Raw genomic sequence first — 26837 nt, 5'->3', positions numbered from 1 at the left:
CCGTCTTCATTAAATGCTTCGGTCAATTGCTGCAGACAGAAAGTTCTGTTTGTCCGTACAAGCGTTCTCAGAAGACGGTGATCTCCTTCCCGACAGAGTGTTTTTTTTGAGAACCACGGTTACGCCTCTTAGACAAGTAAAGTAGGTTATTTTTCCACTGATTAACCATACAGACAATCTCACATATCGAGAAATTAGTCAGTGCTGCTGTTTTCGAAATTGTAACTCCAGCAAGAAGGGCACTAACCATAAGCCCTTTATCGAACTCCAAAAGATCCTTTGTTTTCTCCTTTGTGATGAATACCATTGACGGTTACTGACTAGCATTACTCTTAAAACTTTCCTAGAACACGTGGTGAAGCACAGGACCAAGTATTTGATATATACATTGCGTAAGTAATTAAGTGGCCAATTTGTGCATAACACCTTTCAAACGTTTCTAGACTTCTATCATTTCACCCTTCTTTCTCCTATTTACCAATGCCTGCAGTCCGCATACTCTCAGTCTGTCCTCATAACCTCTTTTTCTGAGGAACCAAACATCCAACTTTTGTGACAAAAAAAAAAAAACTATCTTGGGGAGATAAAAAATGTATAAGAATTTTTCCACTGATGGTGGTAACCGACTTACGAGGTTGCGGCGCATTTATAATTCATCCAAGGAGTTTGAACCAAATTGACAGAATTTCTTAACTGAAAATCAGTTACCGCGCCTCACTTGGAAGTGACGAAGTTCTCCAGGAATGTGGGATTTCTTTTTATGAATCGAAAACGTCTGACAGTGAGCAAATATACACAGCACGCGATACTGACAGTCATAAAATGCACACCTGATTTGGACTGTTTAGCTTTCAATCCAAGTCAGTCTTTAAAACTCGATCTTCTTCAGTTTCAAGACTGCTGAGTTCAAGATTCATAACTGCAGTTTGCCTCCCTGTATTGTGTACTATCACAGTTAGTGCAGACGCCAAGGTGTTTGATATCACTCTCGATCGCAGACAATAGTTCACCTGCTCAGGCTTATCTGCCTATGAGAATATCGGTTCCTACCCAGCCTTTCCCCCCTCCCTTGTCAGTGTCTTGATATTTTTCTCATTATTAATCTTTCTATGCGTACTTGAAATGCTGTGTGTCCTCTGAATCGTATATTTCAGTTCTTTCTGGTGGTTTTTTCGCCGGAATTACATTCGCATAGCTACTGTCCATTTGCATGTAACATGAATAATAAATAGGATGAGCTTCATTTCAAGAGTGACTACCTGAGATTTTGTAAGTTTCATGGTATTTGTCCAGAATGTATGACATAAGTAAGCAGATCTCGTGTTGATTAACAGTGGCGGAATCCATATTGACAATCATTTATTAGTTTAGCGCCTTCACGGTAGCGTAGGATTAGACTGTTGGTAGTTTTCCAAATTAGTGGCCGCGAGATTGCAGCAATTGTCTGTCTTGCTCGCCTCCTTGAATACCTATCAAAATCATTGATGTCTTTGGACCACCTATTTTTGGTTTGCTAAGGTGGAGATTAGCTGCCAGTAGTCTTAAAAAGTTAGTGCAAAATAGTTTCGCCTATTTCCTTTGAAAAAAAAAAAAAATGAGGTTGAAAAAAATAAGCGAAAATCGAAAGCGTAAAAAGGCGACATGGAATGGGAGTTAACTCTGGAGTACGCGTCTTTAGGATTGGAGAAATGCCATCAGAACCAGCAGACTTCCTTACTATCTGATTTGGATACAATTCTTCTGATCTCGTTGTATGAAAAGGTCAAATAGGACATTGTGTGGGGAAGGTTTGTAATGGTTATGAGAGGAATTCGCAAAGGTCACCCACAGAGAAATTAGAGAAGTAAAAATCCAGGTAATTGACTTTTTCTCTGGGTTACGATGTAATGGAACCATTCATGTGGAACAGTAGTGGGAACAATAGTGTAGAAAAGATACTGCCGATACTTTTGATACGAGATCAGCAGGTGTGACTGCTCTTTGGCCAGGTTGCAAGTTTCTTACTTTGAGCTCTTTCAAAGCCCTTTTTCGATGAGTTGATAGTTTTCTTGCAATTGTTCTGCGCTTTGGTGTAAACAGCAGAGGAAGGCATTTTGAATGAGCTGCAGTTTCGGTACACTCGATTCTTTACTTGCGTGCAGATGTAGCGCGCCTTTTGAAGAACGAAGGCTTGGTTAGGAGCCGGGAATGGAAGGGGGAATAAATTATTCCAAAACAATTAGGATTATTTTAAAGAAGGTGGCATAGAAGTTTCGACCGCTTTGCATTTTTATAATGCTTTACAACATGTGGGTGGAAGTGGCTGTGTACGTGTTGTTCCATGTTGTTGTTCTAAGAAACAAACTTAGAAGGTCACTAGTAAGGAATTCTGTAATCCTCTGTCAAAATAAAGAAATCCATTTACATTCAACTTTTGCTCTTTTCTACAAAACCTACTATTTAATTACTGCGAATATGCATTTCCCTTATTGTCCGATACATTGAACGGAGACTCACATATGTGCTTCCGCCTCTCATCGCATGACTCGTGATAAAATCGAACCGATATCATCAAGTTTCGTAACTGACGCTCGGGTATCTCAGGATGCGTGTTTCATTTATGACAGCGCGCATTCTACTCTTCTTAACTGAGAAACTTAGCATTTCTGAAATACTTATGAATCCTCAAAATGAAATGCTGATTAAAACTAATCTTCGGTGCGAATGCAAGAATCCTTTTAACTTGAAGTGAATCTCACTTGAGGTTAAAACGATTATTTCATTTGTGCCGAAGATTAGACGCGCGATCAGCACAGCGATGGACTTCTAATTGAATTCCGTCGTAGTTTGAACAGCAGATTCAATTCGGACTTTTCAGCAGAAAGCGAGTTAGTCTCTTACGAAAGTGGCCGCGTTTCCTTCCCTCAGAATTCTCCTTCCGCAAAATGAATCTCGTGTCTTGTAGCACGCGCAGTCTATAAACATAACACGCACGTATGCCTTAAGATCTTACGCTATTCAAAATAAGAAACAATCGAAGCCACTTGAAAAGTAATCCTATCTCTTTTTTTTTTTTTTTTTTTGTTCTCGGAGCAGAAGTTATTCCTTGTTTCTGTCTTTGACAATCCATGAAAATTCAGAGCTGTTACATGTATTAACCGCTCTCTACCAAGGTTGCTGAATTAGTGTGCTGCTTGCATTCCCAACTGATGTCTCCTAAATTTCAAACGGAGATCAGACGATTTGCCCTCTGTCCCAATGAACCGTCATCAACTCAATCGCTGGAAGCGTCGATATTTCTTTTACGGCTGAAAATTCCTTAATTCAAATACTCTCCCATATGAAGGATCCTTCATAAAGGGGTTTTTGCAAGTGAATCGTGTCATACCGAGGTGGCAATTTTTTTTTCGTGTGTGTGTGTTTTCTCTCTCAAAGACATTTTTTTTCCGCAAAAAGTGCAGAACATACGCAGTTAATTGATATAAGATTCAGTGGCTTTCGTTGCTTTGGCCGAGGCCGTGGAACTGACCACCCAAATCCTTTTCTTCAGAACTACTAGCCCAGTAAACTCGCTATCGATTCACATTTCAATTTCAAACTCATAGAAGAACTTTTCCTTTCTCTTCATTAATTCTCACATCGTCTTTGTGGAACAGTTCGCTTATGCGCATCCTCTTCCCTGCTGTGTGTGTGTGTGTGTGTGTGTGTGTGTGTGTGTGTGTGTGTGTGTGTGTGTGTGTGTGTGTGTGTGTGTGTGTGTGTGTGTGTGTGTGTGTGTGTGTGTGTGTGTGTGTGTTACCGATATAATATCACTTCAATAAATGCAATCATATCAGCATTTAAATATTCTTTTTCCTTTTCTCTTCACCTTATCCATCCCTAGAATGAACAGGTTCTGATTTCTGATTATTATCATTCGTCTTCATCATCGTTATCTTTTTTACGCCCGAGAATAAGCTCACACCGTAGCATTCTGCCTTTCGAAACCAAACACGACGTTTATTGCTGTGTTCTCTGCCGATGTGTCTACTTACGCAATGAAAAGTCCGCGTTTTCGGAGAAAACCCTGCCACTTCCGTATGAAACCGATAGGCCATTCGCGTCGTAGAAAGGCTTCAGTCTTTCCAAGTAAAGGGCGTCGTCGATACTGACTCATCATTATCATAAGAAAAAAAAAAAAATTGAAAGTCAGCCAAGACGAAAACTTCCTTCTTTTAGGAAAGAAAACGTTCGTTTTCTTTCCGTGTAGAAGGTAAAGCTAAATAAAAAGGATTTTATTTAGGCAAGCTATAATTAGTTTGTTCGTTTGGTCGGAAGACCGGTAATGCTCGGGATTATATCGATAGCGTAAAATAAAAAACAAAAAAAAAAATTAAAAACAATTGGTAATGATATTATTATTATTACGCGACATCTCCAAGAAGTCCAAAGACTCATCGAGGGAGGACATCTACTCTACAACTCTGTCTCCACCACTCAATCCACCAACTACCATCATCATCATCTACACCAACACCATCTACTGCCAACCACTACTACCCAGTAACGCACTCAAGATTTAATTTTTTTTGGGGGGGGAGCCCGAGTTGAGTAGACGATTTGAGAATACACACTACGCATCGCATACGACCTATGACTGAGCACCTGAAATGATCGCTAATCCATAAGTTGTATAGAAGTAGAAGACACGACACAACATAAATAAAAAAAATGAATTTTAATTAGGAAAAGATTTTTGGAAAATTTTATAGTGTTGTTTTTCTTCGTGTGGCCAGAGACCCCATGGTTACCCTCTAGGTGCGCCACTTCCACCACCACTAGTATTTTCGCAGACAATCACAAACATCCATCCCCACGTCGAACCAGCAGCCTCTTGGGCTGGAGAGGAGATACTCTAACCACTTGGTCAACTAGGCCGGCAATATATATGCATATTTATGCATGCTTGAAGCAGTTATGAATGAACTTGCAGCTTCAAATTGACTGCTGCAAAATTATCAGCCGCAATTTTCCTAATTTGCGACGTTGAATATTACTTCCTTTCATTGTATTGTTCTTACAAAGAGTTAAAAGTCGGTATCGAAATTTCTTACCGCTGTAGAAATTTCATATCTATCGGCAACGAAGTTTATTTGAATTGTATAAATATAAGCAATTCATTGAAAAGGTAATGTGTGTAAGATTTGCGGCACTATTATACATGAATAATCGTTATAATTTATGTTAGCAGATGGCAGCACTATACTGAAATCTCAAAATGCTCTCCTTCGATAGCTATCTTCTGGGAAATGGGGTCACGCCAAGAATTGTTATGACCTCCAGTATCAATACAAAAAATATCAGTTTTGTACTTCTAAAAATAAGTAATATTTTTATATGACATTTCTTTTTATAAAAATTTATTTTTATCCTTTTACATAATAATAAAAAATCACATATTCGATGAAACACGAAAGTAATTCACAAAATCTATATGAAAAGTATTTTGTAAAAAAAGTATTTAAAAATGAGTTAAAATTTCTAAAAATTATTTCAGCCTAAAACATCCAATCACAAATCAAATTTTATTGAATAGTACAAAAATATACACATCTCTTTAACACGACATTATTTGTAATTTCTAATGCAAAATACATCCCCCCCACACACACACACTCCTCTCTCTTTGTTTCTTATATATATACAATATTGCTGATATTTGAACTAAATACTTTACATCTCTGTGTAGTCACTTTTAGAATAAAATTTCCGAAAACAAGAAATGAAGGCTGTGAATCATTAAAGTCCAAAAATAACGTAGAAGAGATATGAGGAAATGCAAACATATTCAGCATTTTTTTTTCTGGAGTAAAACATTATAATTTTATTGATCTTTTAAAGTATTTTTGATTCTCACTCATTCGCTCGTTCTAGTGGGTAAAACACTATTACTCGTAATGTAGTCTTGAAATTCGAATAGTAAATAGCAACACCGATTATTGTACCAGTGAAAACTCATTTACAAAATGAAAATACTTATATATAAACATTTTCTCGTTATTTTCGTAACAAGTCAGCCTATACTTTGCTGCTTTGCAATAAATTATATCATCAACTAAGACAGATACTACACGGAATGAAGTATACGTTTTTAATTTTATTATTATTATTATTTTGCATTTTATTATACGTGTTTTTAACGTTTACGTACCCTTCATGAAAACTTATATCAAATGTTTTAGGAAACACTTTGTTTCTAGTTATTTCTAGTTTCCTAAAATCTATAATAAGGAACATCTCACAAAGTCCAATGGCGCTATCAGAAAGAGATAAATATTCACAGATCGCTGTCATCGTCCCATTCAATTAAAACAGGAAATACAATTTCAAAAATTCCCGTATCTTGTTTATTTACATGTCCTTTCACCACACAACACATTTTTGACTATCTCACTACCAAGCCGATAATATTAACATAGAGTGTTAGTAGTGCGATCAGCATACAGTGCCAAGAACACGTGAACACTGTGACGTGAAATGTGTCAGCGCCGCTTTTATTGCAATTCTCTTCAGAGTTATCCGTTAACTTGTTTTCGTCCGCTGGGATGTCGTTCACTCGAATGTCATTCATTTCTGTAACGTGACTGTAAGAGACGTTGCAGTGTGGAATGTAACTGAAGCACACTCCTTTCAGCAGCGATCCTCGAAGCATGGTATTGATCTCCGTAACCAGGTTGGCAGCATCACTGCCGCACGTCACCTTAGTCCGTGAACTGGTGCAGTTGCGATACGATTCGAAAGCACTGAAATTAGTAAAAAAAAACATGTTGTATTCAATAAAATGACAAATAATTACAAGTGAAGTAATATATCACTAAACAATGCAATAAAAAAAAGATAAAAAAACAGGATATGAAAGAAATGCAGACAACATGCTTAATCAGCATTCCACGACTCTTACAAGTTGCTTTACTTCTTAGTCAACTTTTCAGAAAAAAGAGAGACTTGTTAGAAAAACGAGACTGTTTGTCTGTCCATGTTGAACCTCTGAAATATCGATTCTGTAACTCTGACTTGCGCTTATGAATCTTTGTTTGAATATTTCACAACTAGGGGGAATCTCAGTGTCGTTTCGTAAATTTGCCATTTCAATAAAACCAGCATGGCGGCTTGAAAGCCCTTCCAACGAGGGAAATTTTAAGTAATTAACGTGTAAAATAACTTTCATATGTCTTTTGGAAATAAAATATAGCTAGCATAAATCCATGTGGCAACAAACTACAAAATGTGTAATTATTTTAAAATAGTTTTAATATTTTTATCGTTTAGAGAAAGTTTTATATAATCTCGAAGAACCATGGAAAGCAGGACTCATGAAAGGTCATTTATTACATTGCACCGAGACTTGTTATGGAAAACAGCCCAGGATTCCATTATACACGCAAGTCTACAGGAAGAATAGTCCATAATTCCCATCGATCACTGTCGCATCCTTGTGGAAATTATGCCCCACAGAATTGCTGCAGTCATCGCAAGAACGACGACAGCCACAGTTCCCATCTCAATAAGATGTGGCTGTTTGTTCCTCCCACTATGGTGCCTACCGACTCCTTCCATGCAGTGCATATGGGAGTGACTTATAGAGACTGAGATGTTTTTGATCGATTTCAGTTGTGTGTGGTCAGGGGTTGCCATGAAGCATCGAAGCGATTGAGACTGCAGAAAATGAGATGGTTCTGTTGGATAATACTATGCTAACTGTAATGCGTGGTGATATGATCACAATATTCATGTACGATGACTGTGCGCAATGCAGCAGGAAAGAGGTAAAAATAATTCCTTTACTTCGCCAAAATTAGATTAAGATATCGCTTTCGAAATGAACCCCAGTGACCTTTTATGGCAGAAAGCAGTAATGTGCAGCCGTTTGCAAAGCGAAGACGCTACTCAAACTGAAATCTTCGAACTGCGTGTACCAAGAAGCTTCTTTCTGTGTGACGATCATTTCCCTCCCTTGCAAGACCTGCTTAAGAGTGAATATCATTTGTTGATTGGATCGGTTCTGGAACCACACCACAGAAATCGCACAAACACCTGACTGGACATTTAACAGACAAGATGTCGCTTTGAAATGACGTACAACTGTTACCCTCCTGCTGGGAAATAAAAATGAAAGGGGAGAATTTGTTGCTGTATAAAAGTTTATAAAGCAAATAATACTGTTGGTAAATAGTTTTTTAATTCACATCTTACATGAGGAATAATTCAAATTTAAATTTTTAAAAAGTTTTGAATCACCAATTTTTGATGTGTGTGTGTGTGTGTGTGTGTGTGTGTGTGTGTGTGTGTGTGTGTGTGTGTGTGTGTGTGTGTGTGTGTGTGTGTGTGTGTGTGTGTGTTTCTTACTGAGGCCTTGGACTAAGCGAGGGGTTTCTGTAATCATTAGGGAAAAAAAGCTAGTAATCTGAGGTTCTCAAGTCATTTGATCACGTGCTGATGACATTAGCTTTAACGCATGAAACTGATCCGAACACATCCAAAACAGAGAATAATAGGAGGAAACGTAACTTACCAACATGTAAGCTGCTCCAGTTTTCTGGTGTCATTGATTTCCTTATCAATTGCATCCTGTTTCGATTCATAATTGGAAGAGCACTCACCCAGTTCTGCAGACACTGATTTGAGGCACGAAGAATGGAGAAGGAAGCCTGAAATGATGCACAGTGATTATTATTAAGAGTTGATTTCGCTCATTCATGTTATTCACTGGTGAACGTGGAAGAAATAAACACTGTTAATATTAACTTCACGCGCAACAGCTTCTCTGATACGCTGTTATGAGTGTTATACACAGCATGCGACGCAGAATTCTAGTCTAACATATAATAATTAATTATTATCAAAACTCGCTTCAAGATGTTGCTTTCGGCATATCTGGAAGAAGAAGCTCAATAAAGAAGAATGAAATCTCTCACAGTCCAGTTTACTTTGTTATACAGTCGAACCATGTTTATCCACAGCTGACTTTTTTCACCCTCACGGTTTATTAATTTTCAGTAACTAATCTGCAAATTTTGTTTAATTCTGGTGATCTACAGCAGGGTTTCTCAAACTTTTTCTACCAAGGAACACTTCATAAATCCTGAAATTTTCATGGAACACACCTTGGTTATTTTGTAATGTATTAATTAATAATTAATTGGTAATTTAGCTTATTTTTATTATCAATTAATATAATTATTAATTACTTATTGATTGATAATTAATTATTAATTAATTATCAAATTAATTTGTGCTGATTTTCATTGACATATCCTATTCTGATCACCAAACATTTATACATTTATTAAGCACTTACGAGTGAATGCAGACTTTTTCTCCTGTGTGCTGATAGTTTTCCCCTACTTTTGTACATCCTGGAGATCGCTTTGTAGGCTGGTAGTGGATGTCTCACTATCTGTTGCGTCATAAACACCTTCAATAAGAGATTTCTTAACACCAAAATTAATCAAAGTCCCTTGTCTCTTATTGATATTAAAATTTAAATCTTCAGGCCTATTACTTTTAAAAAATCACGGCACTACGGTTTCGAAACTTTCACCCTACAATACGAACTTGCGAAGAAAGTACTCAGTATTACTAGATTTGAGAACCGGGTACAGACTACCTTGATCTTCAATTTCAGTGGAAAAAATTTCTTTTACTTCCTTGCTGATTGCTCACTGACATTTGCAACACAGATGTTATTTCGTTCAGTTTTGAGAACATGGCGCCCAATCGGCTTGCAGGCAGTTTTTATGATCGGTCATAAACGGCGGTATTCTCTTTCCCGATTGTTGAAAGATTTCGATGTGTGAAAATTAACGATAATTCATGTATATTTCCACGGTTAAAAATATGCCACTGGTCACTGACATTTTCTACACAGATGTCATTTCCTTCAGTTTTGAGAACAGAGGATATGTCACCCATTGTTATAATCCGCTTGCAGGAAATTTTTATGACCCGTCATAAACTGCGGTATTCCGTTTCCCAAATGTTGAAAAGTTTCGATGTGTGAAAATCTAATAACATTTGATGCACATATGTTGTTAGGCGTTCTGGCTGTGAGCTTTTCATCATATTCACGAATATTATTCTCCTCAGAATATTTCTACTATAAAATACTTATCACGAAAAATGCTTAGAAAACTAAAATGACAAATTCCAGAACTTCTCGCCGAACACCCATTCACCTTCCGCGGAACACAGTTTGAGAAACTCTGATATACAGCATTAATTTTCATGCTGCAGATTTGCTGCAGTAAAACCAAAAAAAAAAAAAAAAAACATGTCGATCGTAGTTTTTGTTCCAAAAAAAAAAAAAAAAAATTGCTTTAATACTTGGCAACTTAATGCTATTTTTCGAAAACGATATATACAGTGACATCTCGCTAGTTCGAATCTCTTTAGTCCGAACCCTGCTGTAATCCGAACTGCGGTTTGAAAGAAAAAAAAGTTTTATTTGTTACGTGTAATATTATTAATAATTATTTAGTTAATTAGCTATAATTATTAATATTAATTATTATTAATTAATAATAATTAATAATTTTAAATATTATTATTTATTTTATTATTATTACAATACAGTATAACTACTGTATTGTAATAATAATATAATAATGCATAATTTAGTTAAAAATATAAATCCAGATGTTGAATTTCACAAACAGATGTTACGGAATGGATTACAGGTAGAACCGAAAGTGAATTCGAAATCAAATCAGACGCTGAAATTATAAATATGACGCTACAGAATGAATTAGAAGACGGTGATGACGATAAAGAACTCGAAGAAAAAAACAGTAAAACGTGAAGAGGCAGTTGACAGTTTTAATATGTGTATAGAATGTGATAAGTAGAATGACACACCATTCGATAAAATTTTATTGCTAATGCAGCTCCGAGAAGAAGCATTCGTTTAGCTTCCAAGAAGCAAAAGAAAATCAGTGACTTTTTTATAGAGAAAAAAAAACTTTTTTTTTGTATTATTTTGTGAAACTTTTTTTTGTGTTGTATACAAGAAAGTGCTATTTTTTTACGCAAATTAAGTTACGTACTGAACTCTGCAATTTTATTAAATTAGAATCCTCAACAATACAGGCACATACAAACTAAATTTTTTACTAAAATAAACTTGTATTATTTTTTAAATTTTACATTACAGTACAGTAGCTTTATTCTATCAGTTACTTCATTTATGTACAGAATTTAATTAATGTACCATTAGAATCTGATTATTTTTGTCTTAAACGCTAGTTATTGTTGTCTCTTGGGGGAAATTCACTAATCCGAACGAGCACGGTTTTTATTAGTTCGGATTAGCGAGATACCACTGTACATGTCTGTGTGTGTGTGTGTGGGTATATACACGCACATATTCCCCATACAAAAGATCTAAAAAGATCTATAAGAATATCAGCGCCTTGTGCGGGGTACAAGTGAGGTTAGAAATAAAAGATTACTGGCCTTTCTTTACTTTACTTTATTTTATTTTTTTTTATTTTTTATTTTTGCAGATTTGATAAAACAGGAAGAGGAGAATCAGGTTCATCGTGTTTGCAATTGCATAGTAAAATGAATGAATTAATAAATGTATTTATTAATTAACTCGAACTGTTATCAAGAAGGAATAGGAAGCGGATGCTACGTGTAGAAGAACATGTAATGCACGAACGAAATTAAAAAAAAAAATTAATTAATTCTTTCCCGTTTTTTATTTCTTTATTTCGATAAATTAACGGCATGTTTTCCCCAAACCAAGAAAAATGGGAATGGGATTAAATTTTCCGTGAAAATCATTAAAAGTGACGGAACGAATGAATGCAAACAGCACTTGGTAGCAATAAGTATCCGGAAGCGGGAGAAGGAAAATTCGAAGTGTCTTTGCCATACAGCATGCCGGAAATGACGTAAAATGGAGAAAAAAAAGTCACTGTGACATCACTGTTGCAACATTGGCTGACAGGTGCTGAATTTCGATCAGCTGCGTGCAGTGGCGTCTTAACAAGTTTGAGCGCCCCCTGGGCTAAAAAAAATTTGGCGCCTTAATCACATTGGATTGAGCAATAATTAAATCAGGCCTGCACAACTTGATTGTCTTTGAGGGCCAAACCCAACTTGGACCACCTGATCAACGGCCAGATAACTTCGGACCCAAAATCTTAGACTAGTCCACTGCAGCTAAACTTAAGTAAATTTGTTAGTAGGTGTACAGTAAATACTAATCAATATGCATATTTAATTTTTTTTAGAGAGTTACAATTAAAATTATAATCAAAATTATTTACAAACAGATATAGCTGCAAAATTTCTCAATAAAAACCACTTAAACATAAACACAAAATTTACTAATAATTTCACTGAGAATATCACTTATTCTCAGCGAAATATCAGTGACTGAATGTCACAATGTGACACATTGAATTTCTTTGTTGCCACTATTTAACCAAAGTTTGGTCTCATGTTTGAAGTGCCCGTTCTTAATATGGCCTCTAAATTTATATCCCTTAAAGATTGCTTAAGGGTGCTTAAGGGTCAAAGCTGTATAACTGAGAGGAGACCTCCACATAGCCTTTAAAGGAATGCGGAGAACCAACCAGGGCTTCTGACCTAATGTCCAATCCTCACCTTCTAGTGGTGCACCCTGTTGGGTATCTACTTGGATACTGAACGGACGAGGATGGGCTGGCAATTTGGGATATCTAGCCGACCAAATTGTATTCTCATTGGTTAAACCAAAATATAGAATGATGGTACAACATGACAAAATTTCATGCCGGCTGGGGCGTCGCCCGGTTAAACAAGGGCCCCGTTGTTTTCGCCAGGGAACCAGGGCGAACAGCGAAAAGTCAGCTACTGGAACAAATCTGAAAACAAACCCCAACTCAACATCACCAGAGTTAAAGATCGGTACTATAAACGTAAGAAGCTTGAATGGCAAAGAAATGGAGCTAGCTGAGGAATTAGATAAGAACCAGATCGACATAATAGGGGTAACTGAAACAAAAAAGACCAAAACTGGTGAGATCTTTCTGAACAATAAATATAAAATCTTATATTCAGGCAATGACAATCAAGGAAAAGAAGGAGTAGCCATAGTATTCAACACAAAATACGAGGCTAATCTTCTTGAATGGCAGTCAGTCTCAAGTAGAGTAATGTGGGCAAATATGAGAATGGGGAACTGGACAATGAGACTTATTTGTGCCTATGGTCACACAGAAGGTTCTACTAAGGTAGAAGTGAAACTGAAAAGTTGGTCCTTGTTGGGGATCTAAATAGCAGAGTAGGAAATGATTGTGAGACATACAAAAATATTTTGGGAAAATTTGGAGAAAAGAGCAAAGCTAATAATAATTGCAAATATCTGTTGGATTTTTGCTCAGGACATGGACTGGTTATTACTAACACCATGTTCCAACATAAAAATGTGCGCAAATTCACATGGAGAGAAGAGGCTAGGAATAAGAAAAGTCTCATTGACTATGTTATTGTTGATAGTGATGTTTTCTCCCTGGTGCAGGACACCAGAGTGTACAGAGGATTTAAAATTGCAATCACTATTTAGTCTTGAGCAGGATAAAATTGAATTTCATATTGAAAAGAATAACATGTAAGAAAGTTTTAAAGCGAATAAAAGTTGAGCAGCTCTCAGATGTGAGCTGTAGACTAAAATACACAAAGATTATTGAAGAAAAAATGAAAGAGTTTGAGAACAGGAACCAAACCTTGGAGATTCAGTGGCAAACTCTGAAGAAAACATTGATTGATTCTGCCAGAGAGGCATGTGGTGAGGTTGTCTGTAAGGATAAAAAAATCAGAACTCCATGGTGGACACAGGAAGTTAAAGAGGCAGCGAAGAAAAAGAAGAAAGCATATCAAAAGTTCCTGTCAAATAAGTCAGCTTGTGCTCTTAGAGAATATAGAGACAAACGCAAGACTGCTAAACACTGTGTAAAACTAGTTAAACAAAAGTCATGGGAGGACTTTGGCAAGAATATAGAAAATAAATATCAAGAGGGTGGCAAAATATTCTGGAGGTTGTTGAAGAAGCTTAAGAATGGAGGAAAGAGTGCTATAAAAGGAATTAGAGATGATAAAGGTGACATGAAAACGGGAGAAAAAGATATCCTTGAAGTATGGAGTAATTACTTTGAAAAATTGCTAAATGAAACAAGCAGTGATGACAGCACAGTGATAAAAAACACTGACCAGGCATGCAGTCAGGAATACATATCCATACTTGAAGTAGAAAAAGCCATCAAAGGTTTGAAATGTGGAAAGGCTGCAAGAGTAGATGATATTCGACCAGAAATGCTGACGTATGGTGGTATAAGAGTCTTACGGTGGCTGCACTGCATAGTTCAGAAAGCCTGGACAGAGGTACGAATTCCCGATGATTGGAGTAGAGCTCTCATAGTACCCATATATAAAAAGGGAAATAAAACTACATGTGAGAATTACAGAGGTATTTCCCTACTGAGTGTTCCTGGTAAGATCTATGCAAGTATACTTGAGAAACGGTTGAGAAGAATTGTGGAAGAAAAGCTTGGTGAAGAACAAGCTGGATTCAGGCCAAATAGAGGTTGTCAGGATCAGATCTTCACTTTACGACAAATAGTCGAGAAAGCATGGTAATATAACAAAGATCTGTATTTAAGTTTTATCGATCTGGAAAAGGCATATGACAAGGTGCCAAGAGAGAGAAGCTATTCAATACGCTGCAGTTATATGGTGTCAATGGGGCATTATATCAAGCAATACTTAGTTTGTATTTGAGTTGTAAGTCGGCAGTTAGAATTGAAGTACAGGAAGATGGTTTAATATTAAATCTGGTGTGAGACAAGGATGTACATTATCCCCTCTGTTATTCATTATCTATATGGATCACATTATGAAGGAAAGTGGTATTAAACATGATATCAAAATCGGAGATGTTAATATCAGCTCTTTGCTTTATGCGGATGATGTTATACTTCTAAATAAATCCGCTACAAGTCTGCAAGATTCTCTGACTAAATTGAATAGCTGTTGTAATAGATAGGGTATGAAGGTCAGCAATAAAAAGACAAAGACAATGAAAATAGGCAGAATCATTGAAAATGTAAACTGTGTTGTGAATGGAGAACCTGTGGAACAAGTAAAACATTTCAGCTATTTAGGCACGATTTTTACTGAAGATGGTAAATTAAATATAGAAATAGACAACAGAATCAGCAAAGCTGGTATGGTGGGAAGTCAATTGAATAAATTCATATGGAATAAGAGAGAAATTAGTCGGAACACTAAATTAGCTGTATATAAGACAGTGTTAAAACCAGTTTTAACTTATGGATCTGTGAGCTGGGTCAGAAGTAAAACACTTGACCAAAGACTAGAGAACGCAGATATGAGAGTCCTGAGAAAGATTATAGGCGTGAACAGATGGCATCAATGGCAATATCATATTAAAAACGAGGATATTAGGAAAGAACTTGACATTGTCAGCATCCAGGAATGCGTTAGCAGAGCTAATCTCAGGTGGTATGGTCACTTAAATAGAATGGGAGAGGAAAGATTAGCAAAACAAGTGTTCTCTGCCAGGTTGGCAGCAAAACGACCCAGAGGACGACCAAGATATAGGTGGATTGATAGAGTACAAAGTGCCTTAGACGATAGAAATATAAGGTCTGATAATGTTGGAGTGTTGACAAGTAACAGACTGATTTGGAGGAAAATTGTAGATAGGAAATTAATAATGATGTAATTTTTTTCGTGTAGTGCTATTATATCCTATACACCCCTTGAGGGTACATGGCAGGAATTTGATGATGATGATGATGATGATGATGATGAAGATTAACTCTGTTGGGTTTTCTTCAAGTTCATGACCGAAAATGTTTGTTCACAAGTATATGTGCTCCCAAACATACAATATACCTGGTAGGCAACATCCAACAAACTTTTAAATTTATCCTGATCCAGAATAGAATAAAACTCTTGTAAAGTACTCTCCCTATGCTAGACCCGATAGTTTTCAGAACACTGGAGATCAATAACTTCCATCTTTAGTTCGACAGGTAGATTTCCTACTTCGACAGAAAATGGATCCTCAATCACTTTTATGCGAACTTCGTCTACATCACTCAATAGCATTCTTTTCTGAAACTCCTCACTTAGAAGTGATATGTATTTCTTATATTTTTCACCCATCATGGAATGATATTCTGATGGAATATTCTGTCGACAAGTTAAGAAATGTGACATATACCCCTTAGCAAGTTGATTTTCAAGCAAAGTTAATTTCATTTTGAATGCCTTTATAAGAGAAATTACACGAAATTAGCACGGCCAACTTTGTGTAATACGATTCGTTCTCATTCGTAGACATCAACTCGTTATCACGGAGATGTAACTTTGAATTTCCCCGCAGCGACACTAGCGCTAACAAAACCTCGAAGCGATTGTAATAATTTGTTATTAAATACGACAGTGGGAATAACTCCAAATGCAATTTATTATCGAGTTGAAAGAAACACGATTGTGACATTAATCGCATGAACGTAAACATGCAGACTCAGTAAAATTTAATTCAACGCTAGGAAAAAATCGTCTAATTTCATATTCCCCCGTATGATTAAATAATTCAATCAGGCAGACTGGCCAAAATAAATAGCATTGCGGGCCGTATGTTGTGCAGGCCTGAATTAAATAATACATAAAATTAATTATGTATACATATAGGGATCAAAGGCGCCCCTGGGCTATAGCCCATTTAGCCCAAAGGATAAGGAGGCCCTGGCTACGTGAGAACTTCGTGCGCATCAGACATGGCCCAGTGTCTGCATTCCATCTGCATTCTTTGCATTCCATCTAAGAGATGTGACCAAAAGCAGTGCCGTAACGAGGGCGTGGCGAAAGAAGCGCTCCCCACGGGCGCAACTAGGTTTGAGGCGCAAAACGTATAATATTTTTGGCCTTTTTGGGTTAGGGGGCGCAAGTTAGACACTTGCCACAGGCGTTTCATATCCTTGTTACGTCACTGACCAAAAGAACCAAATGCAAAGGAAATTTCCAAGACAAAATGGCTTTGAAAGTGCTTCCAGGTGTGATGACAGGAACAGAACACTGGAATGAACTTTGGCGAGAATTATTCCAAGTAGCCCAACTTTGTAAGTAAAATACAGATTTCTTGTGACATAATTTCAATGTATTTATATGTGTGTTTTGTTTTGTTTTCTATTAGCATCCGAATATATATTAAAATTTATATTGCAGCAGTGTACGTAGCGAATGAAATTATGTTTCAAAAGTTATTTTAATTCAGCGTACAAATGCGAATGCAGATTACTGTAAAAGAACCGCACACATTTTGCTGTAAGGAAGAATTCTCCGTACGCTACCTGTGGACCTGCTCGTGCACTCGAGGATGATATGTCCAATTCCTTATCTAAGTTTGTAATAGTTTAAGAATTTTGTTTAATAAAAGAAAATAAACGCTTAGAAAAGATTTTAAAATTATTCTGATCATTTAACTCTGTAAAGAAATTACTTTAAGAGAAAATCGACCTACGTTTCTGAAGGTAGGATTTCGAAGTGCACAATTCGTTCAACAATTTAACAGGACCCTTCATTATTGCCGAAAATTGCCACCTTTCTTCCTTCGTCAGACAACGCTTCGCGAAACTTTCAATGCACTCGATGGCATCTTTCTTTTGCCTGTAATAAAAAAAAATTAAATTAAATTAAATTAAAAATTAAAAAGTGAGAAAACGCGTGAGTTTGTTTTTAACAGTTTTGCACTTATTTAGAAGTAAACATGAGAACATGGAAATGATATCCCTTCACTGAAAAATATTTCATTTCGTCAAGAATTTAAAGTTTTTGCTTACGAACAAGTTCTACGTATCTTTCTATCTTTGTTTATTTCTTTTTTTAATGAATAATGCTGTTTTCAGCACTTCTGATTCAAAAGTTTAAAGCGTAAAGGCTTTTATTTATTTTAAGTGAGAAAAAACTTTGTCAAAACACACACACACACACACACACACACACACACACACATATATATATATCATTGGAGTGGAGGATGAAGGTCTTCATTATAGTTAGAATGATTTCTGTTCTTGGATTGGTTTGAAATGAGCATACATGTAGCAGTCATGGAAGGGCGTCTCTTTATTTTCATCACTGTAGTGACAGAGGACACGACACTAACTAGTTGAATGAAGGTCATTCTCTATAGTAAAGGAAACTTGGAAGACGTTATGGTCTCATTTACCAAAAGCCAAGCTAACGTACATTTGGAAGAAAAAACGCTTCAAAGTGTCTCGAGAATGATGGTGATTATTTGCTATTCAGGTGGATCGACTGCAGTTAGTCTTGGATCGTTGTTTACTGCAAATCACAAGGCATTTCTCTCGGCTTGATCAGTAACATTCGATAATGGAAGGCAGCCTGAGTCACGGACGCTGAATTCTTCAGGAAGATGTCTTTACTCTTTCGGTATTTAGACCGAAGGAAATGGAAATTCTGAAAGAAATTATTGAAGAATTCGGAGTAGTTATTAGAATTAGACCGTGATGAAGATGGCAAATGAATTCAATTCCCCAAAATGTAGTAATTTTGATGCAGAAGAACCAATTTAAAAAAAAAAAAAATGTGCCATTCTTGACAGGGAATCACTCAAAGTGAAGTTTGTATGTATGTATGTATATATATATGTGTGTGTGTGTGTGTGTGTTCACATAGCTTTGGCGGTAACAGCGATGTCTTTAAGCTGGAAACTAGGAATTTCATTCTATAAAACGAAAAACCCGACCAGAGAATACACCCAACTGACAAATATGACGCACGATTTGGTTTTCTTTTTCTTTTTTTTAGGATGTCAGTACTTCAAATTCCTGACTTGGTTCCTTCCGTTTTTCGCTTGACGCTGAATATAATCAGCTTCATATCGAAATGATATTTTTGCACCCTTGAAGCCCACTTCGAATTCGCATTGAAAGCAGACAAGTCAACCTTTAGAATAGACGAAAGTTCGCTAAAAGCGAGTTCAATTGAGGGTAGCGAATTTTGTTCGCTACCCTCAATTGAACTCACCTGTGTTTTTACATTTTCATTAATACAAAACAATCGTGCCGAATACTTATCTCATTCTTGGTTGAGCAATTTTCTTATATCTCACTGTTTCCCAACAGAAATCCGGAGAAAATTATCAGTTTTTCACATCGTCATAGAACATGTTCATAGTGATTTATTCTATCAATCAACACAGAAATGACTCATTTAGTTTTCTTTCGGTAAAGAGATGGAAGAAATAACTTGTCTTAAGTTTTTTTTTTTTTTTTTTAAACTGTAACTCAGTCTGTATCAACGATGTGCTTCGGTTGGGAAGACATAGGTTCGAAATGTCGTGTAGGACGCAAAGAAGGCCTTTTTAATTGGAGTTAGCCGTTCTAACTCACCTTCATTTAAAGTTTCGGAAACTTTAAATGAAGTTTTTCATCCCTCAAAACTGACAAATTGAACGCAGCAGCTTTTGTCTGAAGCCAAGTTACTTAGTTGTAACAAACCATCAAGCTTAACACAAATGAGAAGATGGGATGAGATGGGATTCTACATCATTAACATGTTGGATGTTACATTGATGAAAGATTTTTGGTGCCTTTATATCTTCCATTATAAGCAATTGCCTATAAAATGTTAATTTTATTACAAATTCTGTGAACGTTTATTTTCGTAACATGTGAGATGAATATGTAACTATGCTTTTCACTAATTACTTGGATTTGGCCTTATTATCCACATTAGGGGTCCGCTAATCTGTATGCGCTTGCAACGTAGTGCCAACCCATTTTTTTTTAAAGCAGAAAAGTGACATTCAGAGGCACTTGCTCTGCTATTGTGCACTTATCATGGTGCGACAGATCAAACATCCCATCCAACAAACTATAATTATTTTTATAGCTATTTAGCGCATTTTTGTTTAGGAGTATCCCTTTTTTATAATGTCATTGACTTTTTACTCAAATTTAGAAATGTGCCATAAAATGTGACAAAATCTCAATAAACGTCCGCTCGCCCTACATAATTTCCGAGAGCTGGAAGCTCCATAACATAAAAATTAGGTCACGACTCCGACCAATAGAAAACAACATAGATACACCATGGACAGAAACACCAAGCCGGCATGACATAGACTCCACTTCCCTCATGAACTCCAAAGACAACGCGCTGTCGAAACGGCTCACACCCCGTTCTACCATCCCTGATCTTATCACATAATATCCTTCTCCTTCCCCAAAAATTTCTATTTTTATCCCCATCCCAAAGTATTCTCTGCCCATCTTTAATAATTTAAAACAACCCGGGTTTTTCAAAAAAGTTCACATACTTCTTGCCTCACCAATAATTCTCCCACATCTCTAAAACCCCGCTTTTTTCCAGCCCCCCCCCCTGCGTTCAGTCATACTTCCTTCCTTCAACAGCAGATGAATATATGTCGCCACACGCTGGGATGCCGCTGAATAAGAAGACAGCCAGCAACATTCCATAGACCTGCTACCATCTTGGTTACTCGCTTTTAAATCCTCTCCACCTCCTCCTCGCAAAGAAACCCAGATGACTAGATCTGTACGCAGTAGTCAAGATTAGTCAAAATTCACTAGTCTTACTAATTAATTTATATCTGTCTATATAAAACATCAGTAATGCCCTAAAATTTGAGTAAAAAGCCAATGACATTATAAAAAAAGGGATACTCCAAAACAAAAATAGGTAAATAGCCATAAAAATAATATTTACTTAAAGGAGCAACATGGGAATTTTCCCAGAAAAAATACCTATAATAATAATTATTATTATGGGATACTCCAAGGAGTCCTTAGACTCATCGAGGTAAATACTTTTCTTTGAACTCATTCAGTCATGGCACCTACAACTGACTCTGGCAGCTTATTTCACTCATTCACCGCTCTCCAAGCAAAACATGTAGCTCTAACATTCTTGCTCAGTTTCCAAACATGGCTCCTAGTTCTTGCACCACGTGTTCTAAAAAATTTCCTCTGAATTAATCTTGTAAAAATCCTTCAATATGTATGTATGTCTTCAGTATGTCTCAATCATATCATCCCTCTTTCCAGCCTGTCAACCAATTTCTGTAACCCACAAACCTTCAACATATCCTAATAATGTTCATTCCATAGACCTACTACCATCTTGGTTACTCGCTTCTGGATCCTCTCCACCTCCTCCTCCTCGCAAAGAAACCCAGATGACCAGATCTGCACGCAGTAGTCAAGATTACAGTCTTACTAAGGCTCGATAAAGAGGTATAATAACATCCTTGTCTCTGCTCGTTAGAGTATTCTTCAGAAATCAAGTAATCCGATGAGCTGCTTTAGCCACTTTTGCAATATGCCCTCTAAACTTTAACACCGCATCCACTAACACCCCCAAATCTCTAACAAGGCCAAGATGAAAGTGCAATTCCATCAATGTGGTACACAGCTGGTAATCTTATCACCCCAAAACGCATAACCTTACACTTTGCCACGTTAAACTGATATCCATTCTCATTTTCCCAGACTGCCAGTCTATCCAAATCATCCTGCAATATTTTAATATCATCTGTATTAACTATTGCTCTAACCAATTTGTATCATCGACAAACAACTGGATAATTCCTCTCAGATCCCTTCCTACATCGTTAATGTAAAAATTAAATAGCAAACGGCCCAGAACAGAGCCCTGTGGCAACCACTAGTCAAGGGCCTTCTTTTGGACTCTAATCGTGAACAAACTACTCTCTGACATCTCTCCATCAACCACACTCTCATCAACTTCGCCTACTTTATATCCATCCTCACTTTCGGCAATTTATTGATTAGAATTCATGCGGTATCCTGTCAAAAGCTTTTGCAAAAGTTCACCAATCCACTCTTTTCCCTATTCTCCCTGAACACACTACAGTCTTCGTATTCTATCTCACTAACTATACAATCCTATACCCACCCTCCCCCTTGTTTCGAATGCTCCTGGCATTAGTGTACATAAAGCGCAAAATCCCGTTAGGCTCACCGCTATCCTGACGCTTTATACTAAATATCCCATTCTGGTTTGTTACCAGCGGTACTCAAAGGAGGCATTTTATGTTCATTCTTACACTCAACTGGCTCATTGATATCCCTGGTTTTGAACATCACTTTCATTTCATTCGACAAAACTTTTTTCAGACTCTGAACACCCCACAGGCGAAGCTAGGGAGAGGGGGGGGCGGTCCGCCCCGTGGGCACTTTGAACCTTTTTGAACTTTTGCAGTTAATTCTAAAATACAGTCTCCAGAACTCAGTTCCAAATATTATCATACTGCTGCGAATTTTTCTCACAATTGCTAGTTGGAGAGGAGTTTTTCTAAGTAAAATTGATTAAGAATTACTTACATTACTATGAAGCGGACTTCGCCAATGTCATCGACGATTTTTCTAACAGAAAAGCAAGAAAAATAACATTTTGGAATGTTGAAATTAAAGTTTTACTTTGAAAATAGTGTTTTAATTTATTTCACTATATACGTCGTTTTGACTTTTTGTAATATTTTTGGTGTGTATTGAGAGGGGCGGCAAACTCAGGGATCTCCCCGGGTGGCAAAGTTCCAGCTACACCACTAGAACACCCAGTCCATTCAAATGCAAACCATTCTTCTTGTATAAGTCCTTTCGTCCCTGAACTCCACTCCACACATCCACAAACTCCATATTCCTCCTGTATAACCTAAGCATGTACTTATTCGCTATTACGGCCCTCCTTCTCAGCTCACCTCTGTCATAACACGTCAATAGACTCACTATCTCCACGTTCTCACTGTTTTCTTTTGCTATTTCCAGTAACTCTTTCATGTCCAAATCGTAGAGAGAGAGAGAGAGATGTGAATGTCTCCTGTTTAGTGACATGCTCTATTATGTCTAACGACATTCTTAAAAGTCTGACACGCAAAGAATAATCGCCTCAAACCGGACAGATAATTTCTACTACGCTCGCGGTACTCTCTCTTTCCTCGCGGGCAGAATGACGTCATAGTTTTGGCGCGAAAGCAACTGGCACAGCATTCTGCTGAATGCAGCAAATGTGAGCTCACGAAACTAGAGAGTAGGAAAACGTCGTTTTTTGACCTCGAGTGACGATGATATACGCTTGTCTCCTGTTACTCTGACTGTCTGGGGGTCGTTACAGCGTTTCACCGTGCGGATACGAGAGCAAAGAACCAAGGTGTGAAGTGGTGTGTAAATCAAATACTATTGAATTTCGAGATGAAGGAATGCTGTTGTTATTTAAGCTACACTTCGGCTGCTGTGTTATATCGTGCATATGCAGTAGATTCAAATAAAAACACCCTGATTTGCTGAAATGCATTTCTTATTTCGTGTTTGAATAATACCATGGATAGCATTAATTATTTTTTTTTTTTAAATCTATAATTTTTGAAGGTTTCCACTGAAATTATCTTTTTCAGAGTAAATCGGCATGTTTGGGAAAATATCGAGAGACGCGAAGAAACCGTTTTGGACTTCATCAACCATTTTGTTTTGGACCTTCAATATCACCTCGATTTTAACGAATAATATTGCTAAAGGCCATATATTAACAATAAATTAGTCAGTCCTGCTCAAAACCTGTCAAAATATCACAGTACTAATCAGAATATTACAAACAACGCAAGATTAATGAACTTCATATCAGCAGGAAAACGTGCTGCAAACCCCACAACAAACAGCACAGCAAATGTACGCAGCGGCGCGGCTGGAGCTGTTGCTGCCCAGGGCGGTCCCTGAGTTTGCCGCCCCTCTCAAAAAAGTCAAAACGACGTATGGGGAAATAAATTAAAACACTATGTTTATTTTTGAAGTAAAACTTTAATTTCCACATTCTAAAATGTTATTTTTCTTGCTTTTCTGTTAGCAAAATCGTCGATGATATTCCCGAAGTCTATTTCATAGTAATGTAAATAATTCTTAATCAATTTTATTTAGAAAACTCCTCTCACAGCAACACTTACAGCAATTGTGAGGAAAATTCGCAGTAGTATTACAATATTTGGAACTGAGTTCTCGAGACTGTATTTTAGAATTAACTGCAAAAGTTCGGAAAGGTTCAGAGTGCCGCCCGGGGCGGACCCCCACCCCTAGCTACGCCATTGCTTGTACGTAAGCATTTTAAAGTTGAATTTCTTACTGTTGTTGATGGACCAGTCCATGATTGGGTTCTCTTAGTTGTCGGTGTTACGAGCCAGTGAGTAGGCCGATCAAGCGTGCTTCATACTGTGTTATCAGCAACATCACCCACGTCTCGATTATAACAAAATATTAAGTTAAAGAACTATGAGGAAGAATCGACTGCCGTTAAAATCATTTAAAATTTTCCAGTTTTAAAAGCGCACTAAATTATTATTGTCGCCATTCCGAAGAATTTGCAACAACGGACTTCTATCAAAAAGACAGAATTCCTGTTTAAAATCATCGTAATTTTTTTAAAAATTAGCACGAAGCTGTTAAAGTGAAGAACATTAGTAGACATGCTGAGTCAGGGATGCCAAAACTTACCTGCAAATGACTTGCAGTTCACTGTCTGTTTCAGCAGCGATGAAACTTAGATTCTGAATATGGTGAAACTGCTCTACGCACTGCGGTACTTCGAACTGAAAACAATCTTCTGAAAATATTCCTCCTAAAACCACTGGAATGAAATATCAGTTAAATCCTTAAGAAATTTGCGAACGAATTATTAGAATAATTTACACGAGTGATTCAAACTGTAACCAATTTCTTTTACGTTAAATGAAATCAGTTGCAAAGAAACTGGTAATAAAAGATTCGGTTGCATTTAATCTGCCCACATATTTTCATATATTAAATTATGATATTAGATTGGGTGACCAGGAATACCTTCCAGCAGCATGTGTAAATAATTCCTAGCAATTGGAGAAGGAAATTCTTAGCGTTTAAATTTCTTAAGGGAATTTTATTTTTCTAAGGGATCTGGCTTTTCCTTAATTAGTTTTTTTTTTTTTTTTTATTCACAGCGATGTTAAATAAGCAAAATTTTTAATCGACACAATGCACCAAAAAGAAAGAAAACGTCCATTTTATTTAACACGTACAGACACACACACACACACGCACGCACGCACGTCCTTCTCAAGAAAAGTGATACCGATTCTCTCGAAGGTTCATTTTCTCTACGTGCTCCAATCATGCGTCACATATTCCTTCTAATATTATTTAAGTCATTCAAATATCAGAAATGTTAGTTCCCCCATGTCATGACCTCAACTCGCAAATAAATTCCGAAAAGAGTTCCTTATGATGACGTGATTTTATGTTACTGATGCACATTCAAAGCCATATGTGCATATATGACGACAAACAATAATTATCATAAAATAATAATAATAAAAATAAAAAGCTGAAAAAATTAAAATAATAAATCAGGATTAAAAGATATCATGAAAAAGTAATTACACAAGCGGTATTCATTTGAAAATTATACTGATAATAAAGAATCACTTCTTGATAGCACAGAAAACGCAAGATGCACGTTTAGCGACCAGTTAATAATAATACTAAAATTATGTTTTCATTACAAATAATTCAATAATGACATCGATTGGAATCATTCGCTCTTTTCTCAGACAGAAAAATGGGAAAAAAGTATTTATTACGCACTGTTTTCTTTCGCAATGGACCACAAACAAATAAATAATAACATTGAATGATAAAATACAAATCATATAATTATTGATAATTGATTTTACTTTGGGTTATTTTATAGGACTAAGTAAGATGCTGTTTAGTACCATTTGATTCCGAATCAACTGGGCTGTCACTTGCTTTTTTTTTTTTTTTTTTTTTTTTTTAAATCTACAGTTTGGAAAGACCTACTGAGTAATGTTCATACAAAATAATATCAAAATGTTGAAACCTCGTAATACTATTTAATGACAAGAATTCACCTTTCTATAATTCCATAGTAATATGCGTCGTCGGTAAACTGGCGCACAGAGATTGTTTTTCAGCTTTAATACTGACCAAAAAGATTTTTTTTTTTCAATGAAAGTAAACGGTCAAGTATTATGAAAGCGTTTAATTACTTAAATGAGTTCATAACACTTAGTTATTTACGCATTCGGTTTTTGCTTAATTCTAACCGGCTTTATCAATACAAGCTTTAAAGCGATCAACTGGAAGAATCTTAAGCGGGCAATAAATATTTACCTCTCTTTAAACACTTACCACTTAAAATCAATACCGTCGTATTCAAGAAAACGGTTCGCATGACTCTAGGAATCGGAAAATCAGGACAATCTAAGCTAATCAGCTGGAATCCAAGAAAGCATTACCTGCGTATATGTGACGAGTTGGCTTACGTCACATCGCGCGACTGCCACAGAAACAGACCAGCAATGGCAGCAGGTAGTAATTATGGAACGTGAGCTAGGAAAGTTGGCAACCTGTCTTGTTTCTCGACTTAAGTAGCTGAATCTATTCTATCGCGCACACGAGTCTCCATTCATATTTATATGAAGACATTTTATGATTTAAAAGAGTTGACTATATATACTCATGCGCATTAATTTCTGTAAAAATAAACATTTATTCATAAATGCATTTCTTTGTGTGAGTAGCAACAGATATCAGAAGGCCGCTGCACACAATGCCCGACATACAACTGACTTCAGCCGCCAATGTTGTCTCAAGGTATTCTCCCCAAATTTGCGTGACAGTGAGACTTGTGAGTCGAGGCCTTGAAAGTGAATTATCGTTGTCTGAGATTTAACATTTCGAATTATATAACCGGGT

General features: G+C 36.6%; 1 protein-coding gene across 1 annotated transcript; it reads right to left on the bottom strand.

Annotated features, from left to right (window-relative positions):
- Positions 1–5524: 5524 nt before the first annotated feature.
- LOC150106243 (uncharacterized) lies at positions 5525–26345 on the bottom strand. Its single transcript, XM_090392263.1, has 5 exons — positions 26271–26345; positions 24582–24714; positions 17555–17700; positions 8531–8666; positions 5525–6761 (listed from the first exon to the last, which is right to left on the bottom strand). Exons 1-5 carry the CDS (start codon positions 26311–26313, stop codon positions 6404–6406), a joined length of 816 nt encoding a protein of 271 aa, XP_090248389.1. The 5' UTR covers positions 26314–26345; the 3' UTR covers positions 5525–6403.
- Between the last annotated feature and the right edge of the window lie 492 nt (positions 26346–26837).

This window comes from Typopeltis vanoorti, chromosome 5 (genome assembly GCF_054136105.1).
Source record: "Typopeltis vanoorti isolate ZY-2024b chromosome 5, IOZ_Tvanoo_1.0, whole genome shotgun sequence".
Classification (NCBI taxonomy): domain Eukaryota; kingdom Metazoa; phylum Arthropoda; class Arachnida; order Uropygi; family Thelyphonidae; genus Typopeltis; species Typopeltis vanoorti.
This window is presented reverse-complemented; position numbering and strand designations above follow the sequence as displayed.